The 17,706-nt window shown below is 54.2% G+C and overlaps 4 protein-coding genes across 4 annotated transcripts; 1 reads left to right on the top strand and 3 right to left on the bottom strand.

The window, feature by feature from the left end:
- Positions 1 to 996: 996 nt before the first annotated feature.
- Positions 997 to 3,769, top strand: N0V96_005739 (uncharacterized protein; the record flags this gene model as incomplete). The annotated part of the gene is made up of 2 exons (XM_053189641.2): positions 997 to 2,794; positions 2,856 to 3,769. The coding sequence occupies 2 exons, from the start codon at positions 997 to 999 to the stop codon at positions 3,767 to 3,769; spliced, it is 2,712 nt and encodes a 903-aa protein (XP_053053094.1).
- A 626-nt stretch (positions 3,770 to 4,395) lies between these two features.
- On the bottom strand, positions 4,396 to 5,548 carry N0V96_005738 (uncharacterized protein; the record flags this gene model as incomplete). The annotated part of the gene is made up of 3 exons (XM_053189642.1): positions 4,396 to 5,146; positions 5,201 to 5,407; positions 5,460 to 5,548. 3 exons carry the CDS (start codon positions 5,546 to 5,548, stop codon positions 4,396 to 4,398), a joined length of 1,047 nt encoding a protein of 348 aa, XP_053053095.1.
- Positions 5,549 to 11,101: 5,553 nt separating this feature from the next.
- HRQ1 (ATP-dependent 3'-5' DNA helicase) lies at positions 11,102 to 14,703 on the bottom strand (the record flags this gene model as incomplete). Its single annotated transcript, XM_053189644.1, has 2 exons — positions 11,102 to 12,897; positions 12,951 to 14,703. The coding sequence occupies 2 exons, from the start codon at positions 14,701 to 14,703 to the stop codon at positions 11,102 to 11,104; spliced, it is 3,549 nt and encodes a 1,182-aa protein (XP_053053097.1).
- Positions 14,704 to 15,392: 689 nt separating this feature from the next.
- N0V96_005736 (uncharacterized protein) lies at positions 15,393 to 17,044 on the bottom strand (the record flags this gene model as incomplete). Its single annotated transcript, XM_053189645.1, has 4 exons — positions 15,393 to 15,464; positions 15,538 to 15,938; positions 15,992 to 16,616; positions 16,682 to 17,044. 4 exons carry the CDS (start codon positions 17,042 to 17,044, stop codon positions 15,393 to 15,395), a joined length of 1,461 nt encoding a protein of 486 aa, XP_053053098.1.
- Positions 17,045 to 17,706: the final 662 nt, after the last annotated feature.

Genomic DNA, 17,706 nt, shown 5'->3' with positions numbered 1-17,706 from the left:
CGCCCAATAGCATCAGTCCAACCGCCAACGTCAAACTGTCCGAGAGAAGAATGACGCGGGCAACTGATAAGAATCCCGCTCCAGCATGCCAGTAGTGTCAGTGTTTGTCTTTCCTCCGCGGAACTCTTCAACACTTGAGCCCACTGCCTTCTTAGCTAGAAAATTGCATCTCCTTGCCGCACGCCGTCTTGTACCCGTCGAATAAAGTAAGTTGCCAGGTTCGGAACCGTCTGGTCGATCTTATTCGCCGGCGAATCGTCTGCTCACTTACACGACACTTTGACCAAGGCCGAAAGAGGGCACTCAAGCTAAAAGTGTCTGGTGAGAAAGAATATGGAATACCTTATGACACGGCAGGTTCTGTACAAGGACGGAACTTTGTCTTTCTCTGAGGTAGGTAGGTAGTATATACCTTCCTGTCCAACCGTCAGCGCGCTCCCCGGAGAGATGATCCTGCTTGTCCGTGGTCCTTTCCCAGTGAGCCTTTATCTTAGCGTCACCTCCATCTGATGTTGCCATGTTGTACTATCCCACCCCATCCCTAAGCAAGGCCTTAAATCTTTGGCCTTGCACTTACTATACCATGTCATGTCATGCCATGCAGCAATTCCCCATCCCCTCTCCCCCCTGTTGTGCGTCCGGCCCGCCCACACCACAGACACCAAACTCCGGCCCCAGGAAATCCAATTCTCACCTCCACCAGCCCAACCCACTCATCATTGTTACTTATTCCATCCTTGCCCGGTGTTCGTAAATTCTCTCTTTTCTGTCGTGATTTCTAGTCATCTTCTCTACTTCGAAGCGACTTTGCATCAAGCCCTTGTTCTCTCATTTGATACCTAAGTAAATCTTGCCTAGCGCCTAAGCAGTTTCATGGCTGGCTTGTGATTGTCATCAACGACTGAGACAACTATTACTCCGGACGCCTATCCCGCTCAAATTCATTCAATCTTCCTCATCACGCCTATCATTCATACTCAGCGATCGTCATCAACCATGGATGTTCTCCCCACCCCTATGTCGACATCCTTACGAGAATCACACGCCAAAAAGGAGTTCAACCTTCCTCCGAGTCCAGCAACGACAGTAAGAGAGGGTCAGTCTTATAGCGTCGACGGCGGATCAGACTGCTCAATATCAGGATGTTTGTTAGACGAGGTCATCGTCGAGGGCCCTCGCACATATCCCCTACCTCCCAAGTCTAGAGTCAACAAGGTCCTCACGGAAGATCTCAAGACACCCGACAGTCATGTCACCCGAGATCCTCGACTAATACGCCTGACTGGGCTCCACCCCTTCAACGTCGAGGCCCCTCTTAGCGAGCTGTATGACGAAGGTTTCATCACCACCAAAGACTTGCACTATGTACGCAACCACGGCCCAGTGCCAAAGGTCGAGGACGAAGACATGTTTGACTGGGAGTTCACCGTCGAGGGTCTAGTCGAGAACCCTATCAAGATGACACTCAGGGACCTCATCTCAGACTACGAGCAGATCACCTACCCCGTCACCCTCGTATGTGCTGGAAACCGCCGGAAAGAACAGAACATGGTTAGGAAGTCAAAGGGCTTCTCATGGGGCGCCGCCGGTCTATCAACGGCCATCTGGACCGGTGTCTCGATAGGCGACCTGCTCGCCAAAGCGATGCCCAAGAGGGGCGCCAAATACGTCTGTTTTGAGGGTGCCGATAAACTACCCAACGGATACTATGGAACGAGCATCAAGCTCAACTGGTGCATGGACCCAAACCGCGGCGTAACCGTCTGTTACCGCATGAACGGCGAGTTGCTTCATCCCGACCACGGGAAGCCAGTACGCATCATCATTCCCGGGCAGATCGGCGGTAGAAGCGTAAAGTGGCTCAAGAAGATCATCGTGACCAAGGAGCCGAGCGACAACTGGTACCACATTTACGACAACCGCGTGCTCCCGACCATGGTCTCGCCGGACGCCAGCGCTGACCTCCCCGAAGTATGGAAAGATGAACGATACGCCATCTATGACCTCAACACAAATAGCGCCACCTGCTACCCTGCGCACGACGAGGTCCTGTCATTGACCAACGGACCAGAGTCGTACAATGTTCGCGGATACGCGTACGGCGGCGGCGGTCGACGCATCACCAGAGTAGAAATAACTCTGGACCGTGGCAAGACCTGGCTCCTCGCCAACATCAACTATCCGGAAGATACATACCGACTCGCCCCCGAGGGCGAGACTCTCTACGGCGGCCGCGTGGACATGGATTGGAGAGAGAGCTGCTTCTGCTGGTGCTTCTGGGACCTGGACATACCCGTCGCCCAGCTCGCGGATGCGGCGGACGTTATGGTCCGCGCCATGGACGAGGGCATGATGGTGCAACCGAGAGACATGTACTGGAGTGTCCTGGGCATGATGAACAACCCGTGGTTCAGGATTGTCGTCCATAAAGAAGGTCATAGCCTGCGTTTCGAGCATCCCACCCAGCCAGCTCTAATGCCGGGCGGATGGATGGACCGCGTCAAGAAGGCCGGAGGAAACCTGGCCAACGGATTCTGGGGCGAGAAGGTCGAAGGAGAAGCCGAGAGCTCAACCGAGCTGGAGCCCGTTAAGGAAATCTGCATGACCAAAGATACCGTCAAAAGGGCCATCTCCATTGACGAGCTGCGCCAGCATGAGGGCGAAGAGGAGCCTTGGTTTGTCGTCAACAACGAGGTGTACGACGGCACTCCTTTCCTGGAAGGCCACCCGGGAGGTGCAGCATCCATCTTCGGAGCAGCTGCACAGGACGTCTCTGAAGAGTTCCTGACCATTCGTGAGTTCGCAGCCGTCCCCCTCTCCAGTGTTTCTTGCCTTTAATACTCTCTCTTCTCTAGACAGCGAAAATGCCAAGGCCATGATGCCCCAGTACCACATCGGCACCCTCGACTCGGCAGCCCAAAAGATCCTAAGCGCAGGCGAGGTTGTAGTGGAAGACACCAAGGCCTCCCCTCGCGCCGTCTTCCTCCAGTCAAAGACCTGGACAAAGGGCATCCTCTCGAAAAAGACCAAGATCTCCTCCGACACCAAAGTCTTCTCCTTCACCCTCGAACACGCGGACCAAATCGCCGGCCTTCCCGTCGGCCAGCACCTCATGATGCGCCTCCGCGACCCCGTCACCCGCGAGGCCATCATCCGCGCCTACACACCGATATCAGAAGGCACCGAAAGGGGTCAGCTCCACGTCCTCGTCAAGATCTATTACGACACCCCCGGCGGCCAGCCGGGCGGCAAGATGACGCAGGCCCTCGACGCTATCCCCGTCGGCCACTTTGTCGACTTCAAGGGCCCCATTGGCAAGTTCGAATACCTCGGCAAGGGGCTGTGCTCCATCTCGGGAAAACACCGCACAGTAAAACGATTCGTCATGATCTGTGCCGGCTCCGGCATCACGCCAATCTTCCAGGTCCTCCGCGCCGTCCTCAAGGACGAAACAGACCCGACGACGTGCCTCGTTCTCGACGGCAATCGCGTCGAAGAGGATATCCTCTGCCGCGCGGAACTCGACGCCATGACCGCCGCCGCCGGCCCGGACAAGTGCCGGCTGGTATACTCGCTCACCAAACCTGGGCCGGAGTGGATGGGGCTTAAGGGTCGCATGGACGGCGCATTTTTCGAGAGGGAAGTCGGCAGGTGCGGCGGCGGCGGCGACGAGCTCGTCCTCGTCTGCGGACCGGAGCCCTTGGAGAAGGGCGTGCGCGCCAGCCTCGCTAGCCTCGGGTGGAAGGAAGACGATCTGCTGTTCTTCTAGTCAACATCTGGGGAGTAGATGGGGTAGCCAACCTACGTCAAAGGGGACGTCAAAGTGACCCGGACCGACGGAGCTCGGAAGTTCGGCACAGATCCCCTGGTCAGCAGACAGAGCCGCCACCGCGCCGGGCCGTACTTAGATGGGGTGTGGGTGGAGTTTGTATCAACGACAAGCATCTTTACTAGAAAGACAAAAGGTGCAACAGAATCAAGCATCTCCGGAGGGGAAAACGGTAATGTGCTCTAAACTTCCTCTAGGCTGGGGCGAGCGAAGTTGGAGGCTAGCATCTACATTTTTGCGTATTAGCAGGGTTCTCTTTGTTTCCAACAGCGTATTTTTGGACATCTCCGCGGGAAAAAGGGAGACGAGACATCTACTCCCAGATCTCGCTTGGACTTACACGCGCTACATGGGTGGGTGTGCGGATAATTAGCAGATATATACCACTCGTAGCGTTACAAATACTGGAATGATCATGATGTTTTTCTGCCAATTTGAATCTTCTTTCTTCATTGTACACCCGTTTGCTCGCCGTGAATATGAACTCCCGTAAAGCAAGATATGTACATTTCTTTCGTGACTTTCGTTATTTCGCTTTCCCTTTCCATCCGTACTGAACACATGCCTCAATGGCCCCCTTCTGCACTTCCACCCTCGGCAGCACCACCGTGGCCAGGTGGGTTCGGGTAGTAAAACGCAGCCACGGCAATGGCAACGTAAATCGTCACGCTCAAGAAACCCTCGAGGTAATTGCTCTTCTGATCCCTCAAGAAGTTCCCGACAGTCAAGATGGCGAGGATGAGCATGCCGATATCAAACACCTCAAAGACAAGGTCCATGTGCTTGTGCAGGCCCCACGCGACGATGACGACGAGCGGCGCGTTGAAGAGCGCCGTCTGCAGCGTGGCGCCAAGGACATGAGAGAGGGCAAAGTTCATCTGGTTATCCCACGCCTCGTCGACGGCCGTCAGGTGCTCGGCGGCCTTCTCGACGAGGGGCACGAGGATGAGACCCATAAAGGGGTCCGAGATGTTGTGCCGCTCGACGATGGGGGCGATCTGCTCGACGAGGTAGATGGCCATGAAGGTGACGAGGGTGATTGCGATGACGAGGGCGACGAGGCACTCGGTCAGCGTCAGCTTGGGCTTGTTGATGTCCTTGCGCTTGTCGTGGTCTCGCTGCTCGTCGTGCTCAAAGATGGCGTCGTAGATTCCGTGGTGGGTTCGGGCCTGGAAGTAGACGTAGACGGCGTAGGCAATGACGAGGAGGCAGGATACGATGCGTGAGATGTGGCGGGTCTTGCTGCCCAGTTCCTCGGCGGTAAGCTGGTTTTCGAGCGAGTTGGCGAACAGGGTCGGGATGGCTAGGGCGACACCTCTGGTCACAGTTGTTAGCATTGCGTAAGATCCGCCAGTTGGAAGTAGTACTTACGCTGTCAGCAGCAAGCCGCTACCGGCTTCACTGACGACTTCACTGAACTCGGCCTCGTCTCGTCGCATGCCACCCGCAATGAAGCACAGTCCCAGGCATAGAAGCATAGTTGCCAAGATGGATCCGAGAATGGCAGCCTTGATGACGGTAAACTGGTCTCCAGCGAGTAGTACCATGAAGAGGATGATTTCGACAATAGAACCAAAGCTAACGATTACTATTAGCATTGCAAGGTGTAGAAGAACGGGGCTTTGCTCACGTCGTCTCAATCAGCACGCCAAAGACGTGGCTCACTTTGCGAGAAAGCTCCTGGCCGGCGAATCCAACCATGTTGGCACAGGGGATCATGGCGATGTAAGTGAGGATGAAGATGAGGACATGGTCGTTGGGCCTGGTGTATCGGACTGCAAAAGCGGCTGGTACGAAAGGCCAGAGAAAGTTACAGAGAAGAGAGGCTCGACTTGATGATTTCCAGGAGATCTTGAGAAACTTGAAGGGGTGAAAGCCCCTGCGGCCACTCTCGCCGGATGGCTTGACCCTGACTTTGCTACCTGGCGGAGGTTTCCTGTGTAGGTGCCCATTGTGACTCGGCAGCTCCTCGCCGCGGGAGGAGTAGGCTGAAGTGCGTGCCTTTTCAGGAGGGATGATGGGGTGGTTTGATTCTCGTCGTCGCGATCGTCCATCGGTTGACGATCTATAGCTCTGGCGGTAGGGTGACCTCGGAGCCGACATGACGGCGAATTGAGGCGTCTATATCTGTCTAGATGTTGTTGTTCAGGTGCTTCACTAGGAAGAGGTGGCAATGCTGTACTGGCGAAAAGTACGTCTTATATGAAGTCGAAGAGGGCGTGTACACCGATGTTGTATCACTGGGATAAGGGACGGTGAAGAAGTGTGGAACAAGCCCCAATACCAAGACTTTTGACAGTGTGGCTGGATGAACAGTAGAAGTGGGAGGGAGGGATATAATAAACGGATTCTCAAGAGATGGAGAGAAGTGAGGACCCTCGTTCCCCAGTCTTGTTCAACGTGGTCCAGTCGGTCGGTGATGGATTGGTGGCCGCGGGTAGCGGTAGCAGTAGCAGGGGTTTGTGTTCAAGGTTGTCCGGGGTGGCTGGGCTGGACCGGGCCTGGGGGTTTCGGGCGGGTACGTTTCAACTTGAGCTTTCTCTCGCTGCTGACCAGTCAGTGAGAAGGGAGGTCCTGAGTATGAACCTAGGTAGATGTTGTCTTGTTGTTATTTGTTGTGTAAGTGAGGGGAGGCCGTCAATCCGAAAGAGAGCAAGAGAGTTCGTGACATGTTCGGCTTCGCAGCATATGTAGCAAGGGGAGCCGATGAAAAAGGCAGGTACACATCTAGACTGAATTCTAGCGAGAGAAACCTTGCACGGGAGAGGGACAGAGAGACAGAGTTCGAGGCGTATTGAGAGTCGGTGAATCAAGGCACGGCCAGGCTTGCTGTCATGCCAAGAGCTCTGACAGAACCCCTGTGCATTGTTGGACGAGTGAGAACTTGGGAAGAGAAGCAGTGGGCGGGCGTGTGTGCGCGTGTGCGTGTATGGGTACACCTGGCCAGCTGGCTCGCTGGACGGGCGCCGCCTGAAATGCCGTGAAACCAAAAGTACAAGATACTTTTCCCGTCCGTGTGTGAGGATGCGACGCGTGCGAGAGGTGGTAATTGGAATTTGATCCTAGGTACGGATACGGTATACCTATGGTAAGACCTGACAGACACGCCCTGCTTTCTGGGAGGCTGTTCCATTCATGTGTCGAGGGTTCATGTTTTGGTTTGTTGTTTTGCTTCGCGTTGTCCAGCTGCAGCCTACGGAGTACCTACAGTCCTACACGACGAAAAAGAAGCGATAACCACTCACAGACTGGCGGTAATGCAGGCAGGCCGCAGGTCTAGCAAGGGGGGGGGAAGACCGTGGAAGAAATATTCGCCAAGACAAAACGTCGTGCAGATAAGCAGCAGCCCAACGACGCCAGCAACGCCAGCGACGCCAAACGACGTCACAAAGCCTTTCCAGACCCCTGAAGACCATCAAAGTCCCGGAGGCATTTCCCCAATAGAAATGCAACGCCAGCAAGACTTATCCACTGATCCAGGACCACTCGCGAGTACCTTACTGCGCTGCTGCACACTACGTCTTCCTTCCTCTTCGTCCACCAGTAACGAAATTGTGCCAAGACTTTCATTCCAAGATTCTCAGAGTTCCAAGCGCATCCAGCCACTGCTCTAATCATCTTTCTTCAAGAGGTGTCCGTCATCAATGACCACGCTGACATGGGGACACTTGGTCCTCATCTCCGGTCCTTTCTCTAAATCTTGAGTGCCTAGTAAAGTCGACCGATTGTGTCAAGTTCGCCTAATTTCTGGTATGGGGCCGAGGCTTTTCTCAAAATCTCAGCTTCTGGGCAAAGTTATGCAGCAGACGGGCGTCCAATGCGTCTAACTGCAACCCGCCCTAAAGTAACAAGGGACCACCGTCCATACAATTGACTTTTTCGGACGGAGCAACAATTCCAGAGTAATGGCAACCTGAACCTTCTGAGGGAGGCAGCCAAGCACAGACTTTTGACGGAACGCGCGCACAACACCAAGGAGGGGGACTGAGGGAGACGGGGAACGGGCTACGAGGAACCTAACGGGGGAGGCTCAACTCCAAGAGACCTGGGCCTATAACATCCATCGTTCCGAGAACCTACGATCTGAGCCTACTACAGTAAGCAAAAACCAAAAGTCGAACCAGGTCAAACCAAGATGAAGCCAATATGAGCCAAGACCTAGCCAAGAGCAAAGACTCACACTAGGATCTCCCCAAGACGAACAACTGGGTCTCCCATCGACAAAGCCAAGCAACAATGCCACGAGCGTCCACACAGCCTGAGACACCGTCGCACATCGAATCTCCACCTCCACCTCTCCTCTCCTACGGTTCCCACCACCCCCGATGAGCGATGGGCGAACCGTTCCATCCCAGCTTGCCCCTTGGCAAAAGCTTCTTTGATCCGCCTGCATTCACCTCTTTGCTTCCAATGCATATCCTTGTGCACATCCTCTTTCGGTCGACCGTAAAAGGGTCTTTGGTTGTATTTTCTTCTAAAAACGAAATCCCAAAACGCCCAAAACACCCAAAACACTATCCACTTCCTCCCAGCCAGCCTCACCAACATTAACCTTCTGGCTTCCCGCACCTCCCGTGCCGTTCAATCCGTTCTTCCACTACCCCTTCCATCTGTACACCTGAGCTTGGAGTCGAGATCAAGCACAGGGGTCCACTCCCCAACGCCATTCCAGCTTTGTGCCGTCGAGCTCGTTTTCACTCATGAACATCGTGGCGGCCTCCGCTTGGGCTCGGAAGCTTCCAAACCGCCATTCAAGCACCGTAGTGCCAGCTTGCATTCGGCGAACCAAGACGTCCTCAGTATGGTAACTGAACTTCTCTGAGAACCAACGGCCCAGCACATCGCGCCTAACCAGCTCAGATGGGCCACGGATCAAGACGACTCTGGAGTTACTGGTGTCTGGCTGTCCAGCTGATTTGATGCGGTTCCAGACAACTCTGGGACGGCGTCCTCCAACAACAAGTCTTCCCTGCTTGATTGCTCGGAAGCAATTCTCAGCGCCAGAACGGTTGAAAAACACCACCTTTGCTGCTGCATAGCGCTTCCCTGTAGCTGGGTCGGCGGCGTTGATGACTGTTGCATAGACTTTTCCCACCGGGGCACAACAAGCCATGGCTTTAAGCAGCATCGTATGAGTGCAATTAGCCGGAAGCCCAGTGATGAACAGCGCCGTGTTTTCCTCATCCTCGACTGGCGCACTTTGATTGCGTAAGTTTGTTGGGTCCCCAGCGTAGTTGGAGGGCAGGTTGTAGAATTCTCTGGCAAAGCGTGAAATTGCTTGCTCATGAGGTGCTTGAATAACTTGACCCCGCTGCTGAGAAACCATGCGCATGGCCTCGAAGCCTCTGCCATGGCTTGTTTGAGCCGTTGTACTGGTATTGGAAGGTTCTGTGTCGATACACACGAGCTGGTTGACGCCGGCAGTCATGGAAGGACCAGCTCTGTGATTGTCTTTGTGCAAGCTTGCAGCTGACGCCTCTCTGACCATGACACCACTTCGACTTCCTCTTGCCATGCTTCCGCCACGACCGAGACCGCCGTCACTGCTGCTTCTGCTCATGCTGCTCCCATTGCTGCCACGCACAGCAGCTGTGGCAGCGGCAGCGGCAGTGGCAGTGGCAGGAGCGGCATGAGCACTTTGAGCTTGGTCATCCCCAAGGTCAAGCTGTGCCAGGTATGATGCCAGGACTTGGTCGTGAGGAGCAAGTCTTTGACCACAGTTCTGAGCCATCTCTATTATTGAAAGTTAGTGACATTTCAAGTTGATAGGGCAAAAAGGGAGTGACTTACTTCTGTATATGTGTGACTGTTATTGAATCAAAGTACCGTTGGATGCTAAATGAAAGCGTGACTCGTAAACGGAGACTATAGCGCCTTCGTCGAGAAGAAAGAAGTGCTTCAGCGATCCTTTGTTATTTCTTGATCGGTTGAAAAGTCTTCCAGATGGATGCTTTCTTGGATGAGAGTTGATGGAAGGGGAGGTCTTAGTGGAAGTAAAGATGAGTGTATCCTCCCGCTACTTTGAGATGCAGGTGAGATAGAAGAATGGTATGCTCTATAATGTAATCGAGAAAAGCTGCTGGTCTGATATGATTCGATCGAACTCTTGACGCTGATGGGGTATAATCATGCAAAAGGAAGATGTGATGGAAGGATATCTTCAACGCGGGGGTGGAAGCTGTGGTAAGAAAAAGATGGAGGAGGGAGAAGAGGATGAGAAGGGGGGTAGGTATTTATAAGGATAAGAAAGGAGGAATCGAAAAAAGGCGGTTCGTGGGCGGTTGTAGGCGGTCAAGAGGCGGTCGGTAGGCAGTCGAGGGAAGTAGAGAAGGAACGAAGGCACCACCCGTGGGAAGGCGCGATGGGGTGAGGTGGGTTGATGTGTATTCACGATAGAACACTTGAGTATACCCTCATAAATTGGTTCCACACTCACCTGAATCTGCCTGCCTGTCCTCCCTTCACCTTATGATCAGATTCACCATCCTCGACAGGACGAATGAACCTCAGGGTCTTGATTCCTTGATTAGACCACGAAGTCTTTGGTTTACATCAAGGCTCCGATCAAGAGAATCCTTGATCGGTCCGTTCATTTTCCACCTTTTACTTTTGAGATGGGAAGTCTGATGAGGTAGATACTCGGGATCATTTTAGATGATGGATGACATTTATCAGAAAACCTGGATGACCAATGCGAGAGGAACAGTCGAGATACCAAGGTTGAGATGCTAACGCACCTTGTGATGACGTTCCAGATGGAACTGAACTGGCCAAGAGCAACATTTACCAGGCAGATAGGTCTGGCTAGGTAGGTAAGTACTCACTCGCTCCTGCCTTTTCGCCGCGCTTCGCCAGGTTCTCTGGTTCACGTTTTATTCCAAGGTATACCTAGCTTCTTTGACAACGTTGAATCGACACTTGAGAATAGGGGCCGATGGAATAGGATTGAGATCAATCCCAAGACCTGATGTACTTAGGCTACTGACTAAAACGCTAGAAAAGAGTATCGAGAAAGAGAACGTTGCCCACTTTCTAGCTTTTAGTGACGAGCACACTACCTCGGAATCGTCATCTTCAACCATTCAGTAACTTAATCCCTGGAATCGAAACAAGAGGACAAGTTGATGGGATTGTCTCTTTTTTAGTGGACGAGCGTAGGTAGCCAGACATGACAGTCAATACAATTGATAATAGCTGCAGCTCTATTCAGATCCTTCAAAGGGTACTGCGAGATCACAGAATGTCTGATATCCATACCACATCAACACGCGATCATGACTCTTCTTCTTCCTGGACCTCCTCCTCCTCCTCCCGCCCAGCCCACAGCTCAGCCTCCTCCAACAAAACCGTATCTCTCTCATCAAACTCCTCCTCCTTGATCTCAACCACCCTTAACTTGCCCCCATCCTTGGCCGGCACAGTCTGCGCCACAACAACAGTCTCGATCCCCGCAGGACAATACTCTTCTGGCCCCATCGGCAGCGCATCGATATCAATCTCCCGATTCAGCAACGTCTTCAAAATCACCTGACTGCCCGCCTTACTCATCACCTCGTTCGCCTGCTTGCACTGGTCCGACGCGACGCACTCCCGGCACCCGTGCTCGCAGTAGCAGTCCTCGACTCTCTTGACGGCCTGCTGCAGCAGGTGGTCGACGTGCTCAAACGCCTTTGTGCTGATGCCCGACCCGCTGGCGCCGCCCTTTGCGTCGTAAAACGTCAACCGGCCCGGCCTCTTCCTCTGGGAATCCTTCTTGGCAAATTCTTTTAGGGCGATTTTGCACTCGGTGCGGACGTCGCCCGGTAGGCTGATGACAAAGTTGGGCATCAGGCTGAGGATGGCGTGCTCGGCCGCGTGAATCGACGCGGCGATGTTCAGGCGCCGGTCGACGAGGATCTGCAACGCCTTTTTGGGTATGTCGAGCCACATGCCCTTGCCGTACCGGATGACGGGGGGGTTGTCGACGTGCACGGCGTCGAGCACGCGCTTCTTCTTGTCCACCTTGAAGAACCCGTACACGTTCTGCTGGATCTTGATTGTGCCGTAAAAGGCTCTCGACATGGACCCGGAGATCTTGCGAATGGCTTCCGTCTCAATCGGATCAATGTCGGTAAAGTCTCGTTGCGTCGTCGTCCACTCGACCTTGACACGCTCCACCCTCGCCATCATCTTTTCGGGCTGGAAATCCCTGACCAGGTACTTGTTTCCCTGGTGGAGGAAAATTGCGCCGTCATAGATCGTAAATGTCGCTCTCGATGCCTCTAACTCCTCCAAGACTTCGTTCTTACCGTGTGTGATGTCGATGATGGCAAAGTGATCATCTTCGGTATCACGGATGGCGACGAACCTCGAAGGTATGGGACGGAACCGATCGTGGCAGTGATAAAAGCCCAAAGGGTCCTTTACCAGCCTCTCCTCACAAATCACAGGAAGGTCCTTGCCAAAGTACTGAGCATCCTCCACTGGCCGAATGGGCATCTCATACGCAGCACACTGAATGTGTCCTTCCCGTACCAGCATGTTCTCCAGATCGACCTGCAGCTCACAGTTTGGCTTGGAAAAGATCTCGTCCGGATTCTGCATGTAATGTTGATCAGTGGGAAAGCAGTCGCCCACCAACACCGACAGCGAGTCCTTGTTCCTTCGTCCGGCACGGCCGCTCTGCTGGCGCAAGTTGGCAATGGTATAGGGAAATCCCCAGGTCAGCACGCAGTCCAGTGTGCCAATGTCGATACCGAGCTCCAGGGCGGTGGTCGCGACGATACCGAGCAGCTTACCCTCGAACATCTCCGACTCGATCCGCCGTCGGTCTTGCGCCGTGTAGCCGCCTCTGTAGCCCATGACTCTGTTGACGCACTCTGGACGCCCGAGAGATTCCAGTTCCTGCTGCACCGCGGTGACCAGCTTCTCGCACTGCTCTCTGACTCTGGTAAAGGCAATGATGCGCACGCCCCTGAGCATAAGCTGGCAGAAGAGGCGAGCACACTCAAACAAGGCGTCACCTCGGCCGCTCGCCGGGTCTCCGGGGTCCTTGTACGGCGTGTTCCAGCAGAGAAACTCTTTGCGACCTGTTGCAAGTCAGTCTTTGAAAAGTGAAGAGGGGACCAGGCAGACAACATACCGGACGGGGAGCCGTCAAAGTCGACGAGCCGCACGTTTTCTATGCCAAAGATTGTCTTAAAGTGCTGCCTTGGGTTGGCCACCGTCGCAGAACACGAGATGAACTTGATGTGGCGGTTTCCAACAGCAGCGCATATTCTTCGCAGTCTCCTCATGATAAAGGCCACGTGGGAACCCATCTGCCCATTGTAGTAGTGCAGCTCATCGACGACGACGTACTTGAGGTTCTTCAGGAACGTCCTCCATCTCTCCTCCTGCGGTAAAATAGTGATGTGCAGCATGTCTGGGTTGGTGAAAATGATCCTCGCCTCCTCCCGGATCACATTACGTTCTTTCATCGGGGTATCTCCATCAAACGTCTCCACCAGCACTTCCTCCATGCCAGGCATGTAGCTCATGAGCTCCCTCAAACTCCGTTTTTGATCTTGCGCCAGGGCTTTCGTCGGGAAAATGTACATGGCACGCGTGTGCGGATTCTCTTCCAAGGCGTGAATCACCGGCAGCTGGTAAATCAGAGACTTGCCGGAGCTCGTCGAAGTGGCCACGACGACGTGCTGCCCCTCGAGCAAACCATTGATGGCCTCGGTCTGGTGCGCAAAGAATTGCGTAATGCCCTTTGCGTTGTACAGCGCATTCACGAGATCCTGGCTGAGGAGGAAGTTGAGATCACCGTAGACGGGTTCCTGCGGCTCGAAGACGCGGTGTCCGTCGGGCACAATCTGTCCAGTGTACCAAGAGCATTCTTTCAGCTCCTGGACAATCTCAGGGACGCCTTTTCGTTCCGTTGGGATGGATTCGGGCAAAGCACCGAGATCCTTTGGCTCCGTCTCCTCTGTGATTGTCGGCACAGGAATATGAGCTTCAGTTGCCGTTGCCAAACTCAGCTCTGGATCAAGCCCATCGGCGACGCATTGGTTGAGAAAATGGACAATGGCGTCGTTGAACCTTTGATTCCGCCTCTCAATCAAATTCGTCATTTGCTTCTGGCTGTAGACGGGCATCTTGAGAGTCTCCTCCCTTAGCTTCCTGTTCGGCTTGATAATCTCCCCCGTCTTCCTGTCCTTGACCTGCCTTTTCAGGTCGCCGTCCACAAACTCAAAATACAGCACTTCCTTTCCTGGCTCGACAGCCTCGTCGGGGTGGTGATCCAGCTTCTCGAGACCCGAAATGCCTCCCACAGAGGCATCCGGCGCGGGAGCCTGGGAGAGGAAATCCCGCCCCTTCTTGAACACCACATCGCGCTCGGCGCCCCTGACCTCGGTCTGCAGCATGATCTCATCGACATAGGCAAAGTTGACGCCCTCGGGGCGTATAGCGGCGATAGCAGCTATATCTTGGACTGTAAGGGACGTCTTTGTGTGCGATTCCACCGAGGACTTGATCGTCTCAAACGTGGTGGCGAGGTGTTTCCGAGTACAACAAAACGTAAAGACGAGGTTGAGTGCGCGATGCGTCTTTTCCAAGTCCTTGAAGCGTTGAGGCCACTCAATCTTGCACTTCTCGGCGGGGGCTACGCTTTCCGTGCTATTCTGCTTCGACCCGGCCTTTTTCGGCGCAGCCCGTTTCCTGGACTTGGTCGTTTTTTGGGTGTCAGTGGACACTGCATCGTCGGTATTTGATGGACCGCCCTCTGTAGAACCGACGCTATTCTGACTCTCCTGCGTGGACGTATCATTCTCATTCTCTTGCCGCTTCCTCTTACCCCGGGGCTTTCGCACTGTCACCGGGAGCTCGCCTGGAGCAGCGCTTGACATGGTCGCTTGAATCAGTGGCCCTTAGGAGGCCGCCATCTCTCGATTGCAAGGGTGGATAATTAGGGGGTTTGAGATCGTCAACAGAAACCAGTCGACTCGGCAATCTGATCGTTACAATTTCTTGGACATGCAGACAGACAGTGAAGCGAATTAGTCGTGCCTGGCGCTTCGACGCGCGACGTCACTACCTCTCAGATCAAAGAAGTCGTCTGCGTCACGTAATCCACACCAAGTCACGTGCGTCACATCAAATATCATCTTCCCAAGTCTCGAACCACAGTCATCCAAAGGCTCCTGCATAAAGAGGGTTCGATTTCCACAGCTTGAACGAACGATGAATCTTCAGTCGAATTGTGCCCTTGTTACAATGTACTGAGTGATATCTAAATGTATCGAAGGATACCTGTTATCCTGGTATCATGACAGGATAGGGGCCTGAGATATCCGCCTAGTTCAAACTGGACTCCTAAACAAATCTCTGCCGTCCCACCAATTGTGTGCCTGTCCCTCTTCTTGCCCACTCTCTCTAAGGTAGCCGAAGGCCTCCAGGCGGTCTCTGGAGATGCCCACGCCGGCCCTCCCTTTATAGTGATGCGTACTCGCCTTGTTCGATGAATTGGCGTCATTAGGCGACCATTAACGCCGCCGGCTATCTCAAATTCACTTGAAAAGTGTTGGTATGGATACACTCAGTTGCTCAAGAGCTCTCTCTGCACCATTCCAACCTCGTTCAGGAATGACTTTGCACTAGCGGCGCTCAGCTATATGTGATGAGTTAGTAAATCAAATCGTCTCGTGCTTTTGGTTTCGGGTGTAGGGGAGGGGAACACGTACCCTCACATGAACGCTCACTGGCTTAGCCTCCGCGCCTTCAAAGGCCGTGAACATGACACCGACGCTCTTCAACGTCGCCTTTTCCTGGAACTGCATCGCCGGTAGGATGACCGTGTTCAGTAGTATTCTGTGAGTCTGATCCTGCCTCATAATGAGACGGGGCACCTTGCTGCCTCTGCTTTCGCCAGCCTCGGGGTCTTCCAAGTCTTCCAGGGCCGATGCATCAAAGGAGCCAGGTATCGGCAGACCACCTTCGTCAAACTGGACACATGCCTCGGGAACGTTGATCTTGAGCATACCGGATCCGCGCTCCTTCCAACCAACCTCCTTTTCCAGGTAGAATATCTTAGCTCTGACCTGGACTATAGTAGCCTCTCCGGCCTCGCCATCGTCGACAGTAACTATAACAGGTCAATTTGACTTCGTGTTACTGGGATGGAGAACGCCTTCTTACTCTTCTGCAGCTTGGTACGTTTCTTATCGTCCCCAGCCTTGGTCTCTTCCTTGTCAGACTCTTCCTTTTCGTCCTTGTCGCCAGACTCTGAGGCTCCATCCGCATCGCCTTCAGTCTCGTCATCGTTGTCGTCTTCCGCGTCGCTGTCGGGAGCTCCGAACGGCTTGGCAGCCTTTTCAGTCTTGAAAGAAGACTCCCCCGTCTTGGCGAAGCTCGAAAGTGGTTTGCCGCCTAGACCGCCGCCAAAGGCACTGCCAAACACTGAGCCGAAACCGCCATTTGCGCCAGCGGGCTTAACGCTGGCGAAAGGCGACGAAGCCGAGCCGGCACCGCCAAAGCTGAGGGTGGGGATAGGAGCCGCCGGGGCGGCGGCATCAGGCTTGGATGGAGATAGACCGCCAAAAGGCGATGCGCCAGCCTTGGCTCCGCTGCCAAAGACGCTTCCCTTGGTCGCACTTCCCAGCGAACCAAAGGGGGACGCACTCGATGCCGCCAATTTAGCGAAGCCAGAATTGGCAAACGCAGAACTCGATGTGCCCTTCTTCTCATCCTTTGTAGAATCCTGTGATGTAGCTGCTTCTGTTGCGGCACTCTCTGACGTCTTTGTATCGGTAGTCGGTGGCGCCTATGGGAAGCGAAACAGCGTCAGTATGCATGGCAAACACCACATGCGTCAAGGTCAAAGCCTACCGAGGAATCGGCCGCAGCGTCACCAGAGCCGGCAACTTCGTCCCTATGCCTCTTCTTCTCTGGCTCCAGCCGCGAAGCCCTGTCCTTGGCCGAGTCGCTCGAGGCGACGCTCTTGACGTCAGCCTCGTCGGCGTCCTTGTCCTCGTCCAGCTGGTCGTGCGCCCGCTTCTTCTTGGGCGACGAGACGTGGTCCTTGTGATCCTCGTTCTGCGATCCCGAAGGCGTCGTGTCGGCGGTGGCTCCTTCCGCCTTCTCTGAGATGGCCGTGTGCTTCAGTTCTTTGCGGGCAGCGGCGGTCTCGGCGTCCTCCTTTGCGTCGATCGGGTCCGACTTGGGACTGCCCGGCTGGGGATCGTCGGCCATGGTGATTTATAGGTGACGTTCCTGTCGGAGCGGTTTTTACGTTGTCGTGTACGGTCGTTTGTCGTCGGGTGGTGGGTGCGGAGGTTCTCTGTGCCCGACTTTTGCCAGCGATGGAGCAAAATCGGTGTAGTTCAGTAGCGTGGAGTTTGCTGGCAAATGGGTATTGCCGCGCAGACGGGAGAGCCAAAAATGGCAAGAAAGGAGGGGGAAAAAAGTCGAAGTTGCTATTGCAAAAAGACCAAGAATCGTCTCCACGACGAAGAGCAATAGTAACCGGGTCGTCGACAGGGTAAGAACACCGAGGTCCGCGTTTCTGGGTTCTGGGGCGGTGGTGTCGCGCGACTGGCGTTTTGGGGGTTAAGGTTGTGGTTGAGAAATGTCTACCTGAGCAAGGTAGTCCAGGTAGTGGCGGTGCTACGATGTTGCTGCACTGCAGTACAGTATGGGTACACTCCCAGGTCTCTGAAAGGTACGTAGGTAGGCGCGGTACAGAGCGGGATGCGGTGACAGTAGGCTCAGGCCAGTAATCCGCAGGTGTATGGTTCTCGTCTTTCGCGGAGAGATTTGACGTTGCTCACTGAGATGGAAAACAATTGGACGGGGCCGACTCCCGCTTGAGTTAATCAATCCAATCATTCGGTGCGCTCCGGGCTCGGATAAGA

This window comes from Colletotrichum fioriniae, assembly GCF_027942845.1.
Source record: "Colletotrichum fioriniae strain IMI 355084 chromosome Unknown scaffold_6, whole genome shotgun sequence".
NCBI classification, from domain to species: domain Eukaryota; kingdom Fungi; phylum Ascomycota; class Sordariomycetes; order Glomerellales; family Glomerellaceae; genus Colletotrichum; species Colletotrichum fioriniae.
This window is presented reverse-complemented; position numbering and strand designations above follow the sequence as displayed.